The 13,335-nt window shown below is 42.3% G+C and overlaps 1 protein-coding gene across 26 annotated transcripts in view; it reads right to left on the bottom strand.

Annotated features, from left to right (window-relative positions):
- The window catches only part of erbin (erbb2 interacting protein), an 88,192-nt gene that overhangs the window by 36,205 nt on the left and 38,652 nt on the right, over nucleotides 1-13,335 (bottom strand). For 18 of the 26 annotated variants that reach the window (XR_007937504.1, XR_007937507.1, XR_007937505.1 and 15 more), the window contains exons 11-21: nucleotides 11,760-11,889; nucleotides 11,543-11,658; nucleotides 10,550-10,619; nucleotides 7,698-7,797; nucleotides 5,952-6,073; nucleotides 5,293-5,466; nucleotides 4,954-5,136; nucleotides 4,708-4,825; nucleotides 4,432-4,615; nucleotides 2,803-4,330; nucleotides 1,097-1,240 (exon numbers count right to left, since the gene is read on the bottom strand). Coding sequence is in view for 20 of the 26 variants with exons in the window: in XM_051938471.1 (XP_051794431.1) it covers nucleotides 1,097-1,240; nucleotides 2,803-4,330; nucleotides 4,432-4,615; nucleotides 4,708-4,825; nucleotides 4,954-5,136; nucleotides 5,293-5,466; nucleotides 5,952-6,073; nucleotides 7,698-7,797; nucleotides 10,550-10,619; nucleotides 11,543-11,658; nucleotides 11,760-11,889 (2,869 nt within the window). In the remaining 6 variants the exon portion in view is untranslated. The remainder of the gene's footprint in view (nucleotides 1-1,096; nucleotides 1,241-2,802; nucleotides 4,331-4,431; nucleotides 4,616-4,707; nucleotides 4,826-4,953; nucleotides 5,137-5,292; nucleotides 5,467-5,951; nucleotides 6,074-7,697; nucleotides 7,798-10,549; nucleotides 10,620-11,542; nucleotides 11,659-11,759; nucleotides 11,890-13,335) is intronic. The other 8 variants (XM_022191604.2, XM_051938481.1, XM_051938479.1 and 5 more) reach the window with 2 other exon arrangements.

Here is a 13,335-nt window from a genome sequence, read left to right as displayed (position 1 = left end):
AAGGAACAAGTCAAGGTAGGCTTTCCTTACAGAGAAAGTGAGCAAGAAATAAGCCAGTGACCTCACAGTTTAGGGTGACACTGTCTGTTGTCAGATGGATTTTAAAAGATTAGAAATACAAGTCTCCCATAGCGCAAAAAAGACACATGCAGCTGCTGAATGTTGTGAGGAAAAAGTTTCAAGAGAGTTTTGAAAATCTCCAAATCAGTTTAACCCTCTGAATCCTAAAACCTGCCGGAGTTTTTAAAGATTGTATTCTCTTTACAAAAATCACCAAAATGACACTATTTATCAGAGCCATGAACTGTAACACTAAACTTAACCCAATCTAATCTTGAGTTGGTGATACTTTTTCCACATATCTCATTAAAAAAATGCTAAAAATAAACCGTTTACTCTAAACTGATTGGCTGCAACCAACAGCCACATGACAAAATTCAAGCAGTTTTCAGTTAAACTTGTCTGAACTGCAGTATGGAAACAACAAACAAAAAATGGAAATAATGAAATATCTATCTATATTTATCAACTACTGGTAACATTCTGGAAAAATGTTGTACATATTGATGCCAGTTTTTTTGTTTTTGAGTTCTCTCCTTCTAGCCATGGCTGTGCCGTTTAAATATGGATGCAGGACTTCATATTCTTGGCGAAAAATGAGTCCACATCCCAATATTGCTTCATTTTCAGAAGGTAAGTGCCAATCAGCATTTTCTCATATTAATTTGACTTTAGTTCTACTAATGGAATCAAGTACAAAAACAAAGAAAAAAACTTGACGATAGTACAAGAAGGAGACTGTTTTCAAAAAGCTCTATATGAATTTAAATAGAAGGAGCACTACCAAAACTAGAATCCATCCATCTTTTCTGACAAAGCACAAGACAGTGTTTGTGGTCATGAAAAACAAGATGTTGAGAAACTTTCATTTGTCTGTAAAAGGACAAGTGAAAGATGGCTTGTGAAGGTCTGTGCTCACTTCTCAACATCGAGCAGAGAAGGAAACAGACATTTCCTTATCTTCTAAAGGATGTGAAACTGGAGGCCCTGGCTTGGTAGGAGCTGCAGGAGCTAGCTACAAGTTCACAGTACTCACACAGAAGCCCAGAGCTCCGTAGGGCTGTCCCTCCCTGGCACTAAAGACCAGGGACCCTTGGCTGGCATGCATATCCCTACAGCTGCCGTAGTGAGACCAGCTCAGCGGAGCGGTATTGGAATTATAGGAGCGAGACAGCGCATTCTGACGACATGGAACAACCAGCACCAACCGACATGTCAAGGGTGGCCATGCAAACCACCAAATGAGTGATGACATAAAAAGACACAACAGAAAGGTTTACAGCATATACAGGCAAACATGCAGTGAATCAGAGATATCTTGCATGGAGCTGGGTTAGTAGGCTGCTGTGTACTAAAACGGTGGATTCACCCAAATATCCTCAGTGGACAGTTTTGGTTTTATTTGCACAGGTCTTGAGATAACTCCACTGTGGGGGTGGATTCTGACATCCATTCTGAATCCACTTTCAAGTTATTTTTCCAGTATCTGTCATTAAATCCCTTACTGAATCTCTTCTCTTCGTCTGTTTCACTTGATTCTGACCGTACAGGCATCTGCAGAAATTGAGTTTGCATTCAGAAGCAACAACAGAAACACATTCTGATTAATCTCACAACCATGGCACCATCCACATTATTAGGATTTTGTCCAAAAAGGACAACTATCTCCATCCAGAAGAGCATTTTAGTAAAGTTTCAGAAATAATCTCTGTGCATACTAGCATGCATAAAAATGCATCTCACGTGATATTCACGTCCACTGGTTACGTGGACGTCAGTGTAAATATGAAGCAGACGTTTGGCTGCTTAGTTGCACAAAATACTACAGAAGGAAAAGAGCATTAGCGGTCTGAGAAAAAACAAGGTCAGCAATGCCTGTAACCTAAAGTTTTCTACATTCTTCTGAAAAACAGCGTGTGATAGAAGTAAGAAGAATCAGGGAAGTGCACATAATCACAATTAAAATGAAACCAGGAAGCAAACATGAGTGTCTGCACCACAGTTCCCAAAAGTGACACACTCCCCCCCCAACCAAAATAAATCGCAACCCTGGAGTTTTCATTTAAGTCATTGTTCTAGTGACTCTAAAACTCTGGAGTAGTGTGGACGCCGGTAAGTGTAAAAGTAGCACAAGTTGTGTGTACTGGTGTGGATATAGACAGGCGTGAACTATTTCGTCACCAGACAATCGTAAAAATGTTGACAGCAAGATCTGCTGATTATTCAGACTGAGCCAATGCTTCTTGAAACACACTTTGCTGTTGAATTTCTCTGCTGTATTTTTTCACTGTTATGAACACTACGAAGAAAACTACTTTAAACTTTGTTGGTTTGTGGCTTGTGTCAGATTTTCCACAGAAAGAAACCTCAAAACTAGGACAAACAAAAACCAAAACTATGCACCGAGCTGGTAATCTGAGTGAACCAACCTTTACAGTTACTAAACAAAAGCTCGACCTGCTCTTTCATAATTTGTATTCGAGGTTAATGTAACACCCAAAGGAGTTAACCTGACTCTGTAGCATGTCTTCAAACAATTTATGGACACTTTTTTGTAGAGATGGCCTGTAAGGATGAACATTTGCATATGTGCATGTCCCATGAATCATAGCCACTAAAAACCCTTAAGTCAAATGAAACCCTTAAACATTAATCATGAATGATGAGAGGAAAAGAACAAAACACAGACAATGAAACATTTCTCCATCTAGCTCTACATTTCATCATATTAGTACTTTTTACCTTTTCCATTTTCTTAGCCTCGATGTGCCGCATCACCTGGTCTCTCCAGTCTGTTGGCACCCTTCCTGCTCCCACTCCTCCTGGCACCTGTCCCGGACCGTCCAGGAGCGAGTGCTCAGATTTCACCCTGGTGTTGGGCCTCTTGCTGGGGCTGCTGTGCTGGTAATTGAAGTCACTGACAGACATGGTCCTTTCTGGAAGCTCGTGTGGCTGCGGCCTGGCACTCACAGGCCTGGAAACTCCAGGGACGTCAATGCTGTAAGTGCGAGCGGAGAGAGGCCTCTGCATGGCTTGGCTCATTGCCAGTGGCCCCCTGGCGAGGGTGTGAATGTCCCTGTAGGTCATGTATTCCCCGTCGGGCACCTGTATGCGTCTCGGGTCGCCCATGGATGCTGTGGAGGCGGTGCTGCTTTGCCTCTGCAGAGTGCTGCTTCGATGCTGGCCACCAGTAGTATGAAGTCTCTCCTTCGCCCACATATCCCCTGAAGGTTTGGGAGCCATGGAGGGCCCCCTCTGCTGGGGCTGCAGAGGGTAGGGAGGCGCTTGATTACGGTTTGAGTAATTGGTGTTGGCTAGTGAGTGTGGAGGAGGAGGGAGGTAGCCTTGGTGCTCTGGAGGCATGGCCGTCCTCTGGGTCCAGAGGCCGTCTTTAGGCATGGCACTGCTTGTGTATTGTACGTTGTACTGGGGAGGAGGGATTCCCATGGCCATGCTGGAGGAGACTGGATATCTGCTGGTGCTGGCAGGTGGCTTAGAAGAAGAGAGAAGGTCTGAGGAAGATGCAGAGGAGCTGGGGTAAACCATGAGAGTCTGGTCATTGAGTAGCTGACTCGCTGACTTGCTCCGGACGATGCTCTGGCCCTGAGTTCCTGGCCCTGGACCGGCCCCTGCCATTCTAGTCATAGCTACTGTGTCATAAGAGTCATCATCCCCATCGAAGGAGTACAGCTTCATGCCCCCTGTTTCTATGTTGCTGATGCTGTGAGACTTCATCACCTGTGGGGGATGGGACCTTTTCTCCGGAGACAGTTCCTCTGTGCTGCGAGACAGAGACATGTCACTGCTGGCTGTCACGCCTGTCGAGGCCACATGCACAGCAGATGTCTCCACCCTCATCGCCTGGCTTTTGTTTCCCAGACTATTGATGCAGTCGCTGGCCTGTTGATTTCCATTCTGTAAATGATCCATGTTGTCATTGCCGTAACCCTGCTTGCTGTCCAAGTCCTCCTGGGCTACTGAGCCGTTCTTGGTTTTGTCCAACCCATCCAGCTGAACCATGTTGTCGGTTGGCAGCTTGGCCACGTTCATGTTGATCTGGTCCCACTTGGTGTAGGCGTCTCCCATGCCGTTGTTTATTCCCTTCTCAATGAAAGCCAGTCTGGCTTCCATGGACAGGTCATAGTCTCCCATTTTCTCTGGCGGTGTCTGCTGAGTTTTCAAAAGGGTCTGAAGGGACGTTTCAGAGCCATTACCATTATGGAGGAGCGGGGTGGTGTCTTTAGGCTGGTTCATATTCTCATCTTCTTGCCTAAAAAAAAATACAAAAAATGAATGCCAGAAGAGAAACATTAGATTTTTGAGGAGGAAGACTCTCCTCTTTACATTAACATGTCAAACGGCTGTACTAACCGGGTTTTTGGTAGGAAAGGCATCTTTGCCTCTCTCTCAGGTGTGCACAGAGAATTGTCCTGACTGCTGTCCGTAGTCAGAGACACAGAGTCAGACATGCGTGAAGGTGATGAGCAGTTACTGTTGTTCTGGTTGCTGTTGGCCACTGTGTCATCCAGCAAAGAGTCTGCATCTTTTCCATCATCTGTTGGAAGAAATGACACTGTTAGGGGACTGTATCCAGATGTTTCAGTTTTGTTTTCCACTTAAGATCCCTTTTTTATGCAACAATGTTACCTTTTTTGTCCTTACTTAAAGTCACTACTTTAGGCTGGTTGATGGAAATCTCAATGAGAGGGGGTCTCATCTCTGCAACTTTCATCTCCTCTTCTTCATCCGATAGCTCCTCAGAATCCTGAAGACAAAGAGAGCACTTTTCTTAAGGCTGTATTTCTCATTTAAACTTCTGAATGTTCTTGCTGTTTCGTGTTTGTTACACTATGAGAACTCTTAATAAGCTAGAGTGCTACATGTTTGGACTACCTCTAGTGTGTCCTCGTGGTTCATCATAGAGCCCTCTGAAGATTTGAGTGGGATTTTCTGAGAGCTGTAAGACTCAGAAGTGTCTTTTGATTCAAGTGCAGAGGGATTTTGGACATGAGTATTAGCAGATACTTGTGGCTCCATGTCCGATGCCACACCATTGGGACAGGGGGCCTCTATCACCTGCACAGGAAACAGTCCTCAGTTATGCAATAAATATGGTCTTTCACACACATTTAATCTGCTAAAGGGGAACAAAGTGAGGTTAACAAAACAATACAAAAAGTGGAAGTAGCTGATTTATTTCCGAGAAAGAAATCTCCTTGAGCTGAAACTGACCTTAACTCCCACGTCCTGCACTCCAATGTGGTTTCTCTCAATTGGTTTTGCATCTTTCCCCGTTTCGTCACTCGACTCATCCTCCTTCAGCCTGTGAGCCACTGACTGGGCTGTCTTTACCATGTTCTTCAGCTCGTCTGGGTATGGTGTAGGGTAGCGCTTCAGGTTTCCCTCCTGAAGAGAACAATAACACACAGGACTAAGAATCAATACAATTGAGTACAGAATATGCTATATAGAATATTCCACATTTATATATAGAATACAGAATATTTGGAGCACTTTTTAAATTTGATTCTACAGTTTTCCTTTAGCTTTCTGAAACACTCGCAAGGAATTATGTACATGCAACGTCGCAATTCCCCACGAGTGTTTTTGCACTCAGAGTGCAAATTGCAGAAATCCATCAGGTGTAGCGAGGTTTTTGCTCGCAGTCATCAATCAGCTGAGATTACAATTTCTCCACTACTTTGTGTTACAAAAGTTGCACAAAATGGTAGATGAGGGACCTCGGAAATGAAAACACTTAGAAAGTGAAGAATCGTTGCCAAGAAACACTTGTAATTACAACAATGGCCTTGCGGTTGTGGTAAATCATGTCACCGCTGTTGTTTTTCCTTTGCCAATTATGTGAACAGCAACAAATGTGTCCTACGAACCCTCGGGGGCGTTTCTCTCTCGTCTTTGTCCTCGTCACACTCAAAGGCCACCTGAGCTCGGTGCTTGCGTTGTTCCTCCCACAGAGCCGGATTGAAGCTCTCAGAGTCAGAGTTGGGAACGTCTAAAGAAAAAAAAAGCAGAAGCCAGGGAGCGGATTATTTATTAGCTTTTTTAATTAAAGCTTTCTGTGTAAGTCACCTCCACTGTGGTTAGTTCATAAAGGTGTGACTTTGACCACAAGGTGGCGCAAAGACAACGTGAGGCATGCAAGTAGACTGAAAGAGCTGTGGAGGAACTTGAAAAATCAGGAGTTAACCCCTTAAATTCCCCAGCAATGATGAATTGCTGATACTTGGAATTGATGTTGTAATAAATTCTTTTCCTATGATAGCATGCTAACAAACAAGCTGAACCTTAAAACACTGCACTCTGTGTTTCAGTTTGATTCTACAGCTCATTTAAAAGTTTGACACAAATAGCAGCTCGATAAAAATGCAGAAGGGCAACTTCGTTCCTCTAAAAACATTTAGTATTGAAGCCAGTGTCACTGTTGTAGTGACACTCCTGTATGACTTCTGCAGGTTGCTAAAAGAGAGAAATGATCATGATTGCTATAAAAAGGGTGTCATGGCAGCGCTGGATGTGGTGACGCTGTTTTCCTGAAACTCTGTATTAGCACCTTGCACTGGCAGTTTGCTTTTTGTTGTGTCTGTCTGTCAATATCAGAAAATATGTAACAAACTGCATATGTGACTCAAGATACAACACAACAATAATTTAAAGGTATCATTTACACTTTGAGGCGTGAATCAGTCAGTGTGGTTTCCTGTGTAAAAAGCTCTGCCCTCGATTTAGCAGCACATATGTAGACTCTTGATGTATACAAGCTGCTAACTACCTCGGAGCTACATTCTGATAAGGAAATCTCATTTGGTTGATTCTCAGCCAGCATCAGCTGAAAACAGATCATAATAAGAACTTTGGTTCAACTTAACACGCCACCCCAGAGTGTGAATGCACAGTGGATAATGAGATATGAGTCACCTGGTGTGTACTCTCCATATCAACAAGTTGTAAACCATAATAACTGCAGTCAGGTCATGACTAAGTTCAACTACACAGGAAAACACAAGGAAACAGACAGAGCTCTTCAAGAAGAAGTCCAGGTATATTCAGTAAATATGGATAAGGTAGACAGCAGATAACTAGCATTTAGGACTGAACTTAGAAACTTTACTCGTGGTAAGACAATTCGCTGACCTTGTATGAAAAAATCATTTAAATTTGAAAAAAAAAAAATCAAGTTGTTGACTCACAACCAACACGTATTTGTTGAACCACTAATTACTCTAAAGCTTAGTCTCAACAGGGTCAGTGCAAGCTGTCTGGTGAAATAGGAAACCAAACCAAACTAACAGATGCTTGACAAGAAGACGACGACTAGTGTTTCTTCTGCAGCCTCAATCTTAGGTAACAAGATCTCCCATAAAAAATGCATTTAGGGATCCTTGTAGGTCACCTATAAGCTTTGGCAAAGACGGTAGGTGTAGTCACGTGACCACAAAATGCGTTAAACTGACCTGAAAACCGGGGTTACATTTTTTATAAATTGTGTTATTCAAACAAGTAAAGCCGCATGTGTTATATGGGAGTTTGACTGACGATACGGTTTGATGGTCTGCCAGATAAAGCGTGAAAGAAAACAAAAGAGAAACCGAGAAAGGTGTTGAGTGCACAGTACTCACAGTCCTCTGTCCTGGTTTGCTGAGGGAACATGTAGTTGGTTAGCACGGTTTTGTGAGTCTCTGGGTCCTCCTCTTTCTGGAGCGGGATCAGGGGCTTTGACTGTGGGAGGCAGAAAGTAGGTTTGAGTGTGATATCTGAAATCAACAGTTTTTTGTCAAACATTTAATGCTCAGAGGATGTCCTGGAGTTCTCAGCTTCTTGCTTTAGCACGGCAGCTACACTGAACAAAAATCTTCATTTCTGACTTGGAGAAAAAACCCAAAAGTCTCACCTCTACTGCCATGAATAAAAATGAGTTCTACCTAACTGTGCACATAAAGTTTTTGTGTTATTCAACTGGTGACAACTGAGTCATTTGATAGCCTTGTTAGGTGTGGCTTTAAAGGACCATGATCAGATAGTGTAACCAGTGCACAGATATTTCTTTGTCCAGCAACTATGAAAGGTCACCTTTAAAATGCAGCTTTATTCTAAAAGCATGATGCCACAGATGACAAGACAAAGATGAGAACAGGCTGTTGACATGCTAGATGTTGGCTTTTCAGTTAGAGCCACGGTCAGGCACCTCAATGACCACAGCTCCACCACTGGTCGTCTACAAAACCATTTTAGACAGCATGGCACAACTGACAATCAGCCACATGACTGCAGTCCATGTATCATTGTTTGACTCCACAGTCGACACATCTCACCTACCCAGTAGTTTGTGATCAGCTATAGAGACCGTTGATTAAGTTGTTGGTGCACACAACGTGAGAATATCAGCTCAAACTGTGACTGATTTGTGATCTTGTGGCCTAGACTGACTGAACAGCGTTGTAATCAGCTCCAGAAGGTGACTGCTAATGTTCCCTGGACAGCTACAAAAAGAATGTCTGTTCCACTGATCGATCTTGTTTTCAGTTTTACAGACTGTGCAGCAGATGTCATGGTTGACATCATACCGGGAAACACTCCACAGATGTCACTGACAAAAGAAGCAGAAGAACGATGGCAGGAGCGGAGATATGCCATGACCAAAGGGTATGTCAGTATTTCATCTATGGCAAACTTAAAGTCCAACTATATCAAGAGGAAATCATCACATCCATTTCTGTTTCATTCATCCGCTGCCGTCACATGATGTTTCAACAAGACAATGTGTGCTCTTGTGTTGCCATGAATATGTCTTTCTATAGCAGCTGATCGAAAATCTGTGGGATGATCTGGATGGACGTCCAACATAATCCTGCCCCCAAAGATTTGACCAAGTCTTTTAGGAAGATGGGACAATGCTCCACAAGCAGCATCAACAACCTCATTAACTCTATGAGTCACAGTTATGTGACTTGGTATTGACTCGTGATTTCTGTTCTATGATCCCGCTCTTCCTCTGCTCTGATATTTCTAATACAGTCATACTTTGCTGTTTCATGTGGTCCACTCTGTTGCAGAGATGCTCCGTGTTGTAATAACACATACTTATTCTATGTGGTTAAGATATAAGATAATTTTAACAAAATATTGTGAAATTTTGTTCCGTGTAATCTGTGCTCCATCATCAGTATATGAAAAAGGCTTGAATTTGCAGAGAACACAGAAGCACTGGGAAAGAGAACACATAACAGGGTGAATTTTGTACGTCCTCCTGAAATTCTGAGTAGTTATTTCAGCCTGAGTTTCTCTGCTTCTAATCTGCTTCAATCACTTAAGGACATCTGGGTGCCTCTTCCTGTCATCCATTTCTTGATGAAGCTGCCTTTAAGTCGATCAATCTCCCTCAGGCTATGTTGCCACTGTTGCACCTGTCCAACTGTATTCATGTGTCTTGGTGCTGACGTGCCTGCCGGACTGTCTGTCTGTCCAGTGTTCTCTTAAGAACTCACAAATCTCAGCAGGAGAGTGACTGAGGTGCACCTTGTCATTGACAGAAAACTTCCACTCCCCTTATAGTAGGCAACGACTGACGGCGAGGACTGCAGAGAGATGGAGGCTCTATGGCTGATTCTACACTTTCTCTGCCGCATTCTGAAACGGCTGCAGTTTCCCAGCGAAAATTTGTCAAGGCATTTGAACAGAGCCTTGGAATAGTCCAACCAGGAGGAAAAAAACGCATGAATAATTGATTTTAGAGTGCGGCGAGAGTCAGGCTGTAATTTGGAAATATTTATAAGTTGGACAAAGAAAACACACTGAATCAGTACAGCTCTACTCAGACTTCTCCAGCCTTCCTTTGCCTATGCGTACGGAGACGCTTCTGCTAGGCTTGATACGACCACTTCAAGCACTTCTTTACCACACAAAGCCACACTACCATGACTAAGTGGGATTCTAAGCCACTTACTCACACGTGAGCTATCCAGACTTAAACGTTTCCACCTTTTAAAGATGGTCTTCTGTCAAGGCCCAAGGAAGAAGTTCAAATTCCAAGCACCACAACTTGACTGGTAACCTTAATCTATGCTTTACTTCTGGTGAGCTGCTGCTGGCTTTTCTCACAAACTGGCACCTTATCATTTACATTCACACATATTACTTTTCAAGGTTATCGACAGACATGTCTGGATTACTGCTCTGTCACCTTAAACAAGCATTAAGGTAAAGACAACATATTCTAACATTAGGATCCTCCTACATTTTAAAGACACAGAGCTTAGGATATCACCCGGTCTGACTTTTTTCTTTGGCACATGTAGATCAAATGTCCTGGAGGTGGTTTAGTGCATTTTAGATGCATTTTCCTGAGCTACTTGGTTAAGCTTCTTAATTTACTGTGAGTCACGTACACCGTTGTCATTACAGTCCCTCTCTGACAGCTCTGAACCCAGAAGAACCTTCTGTGAAATCCAGCTACTTTATAAATAACACTTACCTGATTTTCAGAAAGCCACATTGCAGTCATCTCGTTCAGTTTAGTGAAACTGTAGGGAAGATTCTTCAACCTGCAGGGGAGCAAAAACGACACAGGTGCTCAGTCATCTTGCACCAAAAACAGGAAAAAAATCCAAATGCATATCAAATTTATTGTCCACAGTGAATTTGATCCACAAAGGCCGACTATAAAGTCAGTCTGCAGCCAAATCTAACAGTGCTGTGGGTTTGTGGCCAAAATTATTTAGTGTATTTGGCACAGAGCTGACACTAGGAATGGAAAACATCATTAAAACCTCAATCATGTCTCGGCTTCCAAACCAACCTATTCTGGCCAGAATTAAGATCATTCGATCACGATAAAGTATCATAATTAGCAGGTTAGATTTCATAGTGCATGAGTGCTCTAGTAAGAATAAAAGCAAGACATTTGTTGTTTTTTTGTGTTGTCCCTTATATATTATCTATTGTGTTACACCCACCAGTATTGGTGTGCCATCTGGTTTCTTTTATGTTCCTTTGCCACTAAGCAATAAATCCCTTCACCTAAACCAACAACATTCTGGTTATTTTTGCTCCATCCAGCCACCCCCCGAGAGGTTGGATCGTAACATATAGTGACACATTTACTGCACAAGTTCAGCTTTTCAAAGTTTTAAAATAACTGAGGCTGATCTGATTATTTCTTAACCTCTTGATAATTGCTATTGCAATGAAATGTTCTAAATTCTAAACCTCATACTGATAGCATTAAATATGTTTTTTGCTTGAAAAAGAAAAGCTAGAACCTGATTCAATATACAGTAAAACAAAACAGAAAAAACACAGCAAGTCCTCAAATATGAGAAGACGGAGCCTGGTAGCGACTGGAAATTTGGATACAATCTTACTTTTTAGATACCAATCATCAAAAATATATTGAAAAAAACATAAATTTCTTCCATACTTTAATGTCGCCCTTATTACGCATGAACACTGGTCGGCCCATACTCACTTGTTATTGCTGAGATTGATGACTTTTAGCCTCTGCATGTCGCCCATCTCTTCAGGCAAAGACTCCAGCTTGTTGGAATGTAGAAACAGCACAGTTGCATTCTTCCAGTTGCCCATCTATCAGAGGAGCACACCAGAGCCTCAGTCATGAGCCAACAATGCTAGCTGTTGTCGCTGAGCAGACTGACAAATATTTATAAACCAACGTGCACACTCACCTCAGGGGGAAGCTGGGTCAGGAAGTTGTGATCTGCAGCAAATGTGCGAATGCTGGTACACTGGCCGACGGAGGAGGGCAAGGCTTCGATCTCATTGAAACTGCAGTCCAGCTCATCTATCGATGTCAGCCTAAAACGGAGAGATGCAGGCTGATTTTAAACATGTCGTCATGCATCAGCTGTCAGAAGCAAAAAATAAGAAAAAGGTCATCTCAGAAACCGTAAAAACAGAAAGAACTGTGATTTTCAACTTTGCAATGATCCCTAAACTAATGAGTGCTGCACCGTTTTGTTGGGAAATTTAACCAAATCCAAGTTTAAAACTAGAATATTTAATCAACATCACTGTATTCAACACATTAAAAATTCAACAAATATTTCTAGTTTTCCCTACTTTTCAGCTACAGTAAACAGAATATATTTTGAGCTATCTCTACTTCTAGACATGGCTGCACTGTTTCTTTAGAGTTGCAGCACTTTATATTGCACTGAAAAACAAGCCCAGTAAGGAAACATGCAACTGTGGTAATTGTTTGGGGTTTGGAATATTAAACTGTATGATTTAACTCATTTCTTCTTGTAATTATGGAAGGCTGGACAACAAAAAAATTGGTCTTTTCTGAGCCCTCATCAAAACAACTCATGCCAAACAAATGAACAAAGGCCCAGAAAACTAAACATATCACCACGGTTGTATGTTTTTGCTTTGTGTAACATGTCTGTGTTGGTAAAATTACAAAAACTACGCACAGCAATTAGAAAACTATCCTATCAACAAGATAATTTTGCTTTGCAATTGCACGGAACGGTATCTGTGAGACAAAAACTACCAAATGGAGTAAGCCTTTCTGCTCCATGGCTTTGACAAGTGTGGGTTAAACACTTCCCACAACTGCTCAAGACTTGCTTGGTGTTAAAGTTGATTTCTGATGTCTTTGTTCCTTTGAGGCCTGAGCGAGTACTTGTGACAGTCCAGTACTGGTGGGACTACACTTGTGCACATGTAGCAGAAATTCTCCCTCGCCAGGATGGTTTTCTACTTGCAGATACTGTTCTATGCGTTTGTACTATCTGCATGTGCCACATTTCTATGTGCATTTGTTTCGAAACTAACTTAACACCAACACAGTGACAGACTTTAACTCTTTCAACAAGAACCGAGATCACATTTGGCCCAGAGAGGGTGACGGTATGCTACAGTAACCGTGAAACCCTTGAATGCATTTACTATGACACCGACGCATCTCAAAAGCTTCATGGGAAATAACTTAAATATGGACATATTTCAAACTGAACCTTCGTTGTCACAGAAGTGCAGTGCAGCCAGGGATTTCTGATGAATGGAAAATGCAAATGCACTCAGGGGATTCACATGAATGAAATGGGAGTCGGACCCGCAGGAGAGCTGCTGTGTTGCAACAGCACCAAACTCAAAAAAACAGAGGATTTGACCTGTCCTTGGCAAATACAAACCAGAGGAAAAGAACACAGTGCACCAGCAATGTGCTGAATAAAATCAGCTACGTATAAATGAAAAAAATCAGCTTGCTAAAGCTAAAATCCTTGCATGGGATTA

Source organism: Acanthochromis polyacanthus, chromosome 18, assembly GCF_021347895.1.
Source record: "Acanthochromis polyacanthus isolate Apoly-LR-REF ecotype Palm Island chromosome 18, KAUST_Apoly_ChrSc, whole genome shotgun sequence".
NCBI lineage: Eukaryota > Metazoa > Chordata > Actinopteri > Pomacentridae > Acanthochromis > Acanthochromis polyacanthus.
The sequence above is the reverse complement of the archived record's forward strand: the minus strand, read 5'-3'. Positions and strand labels throughout refer to the sequence as shown.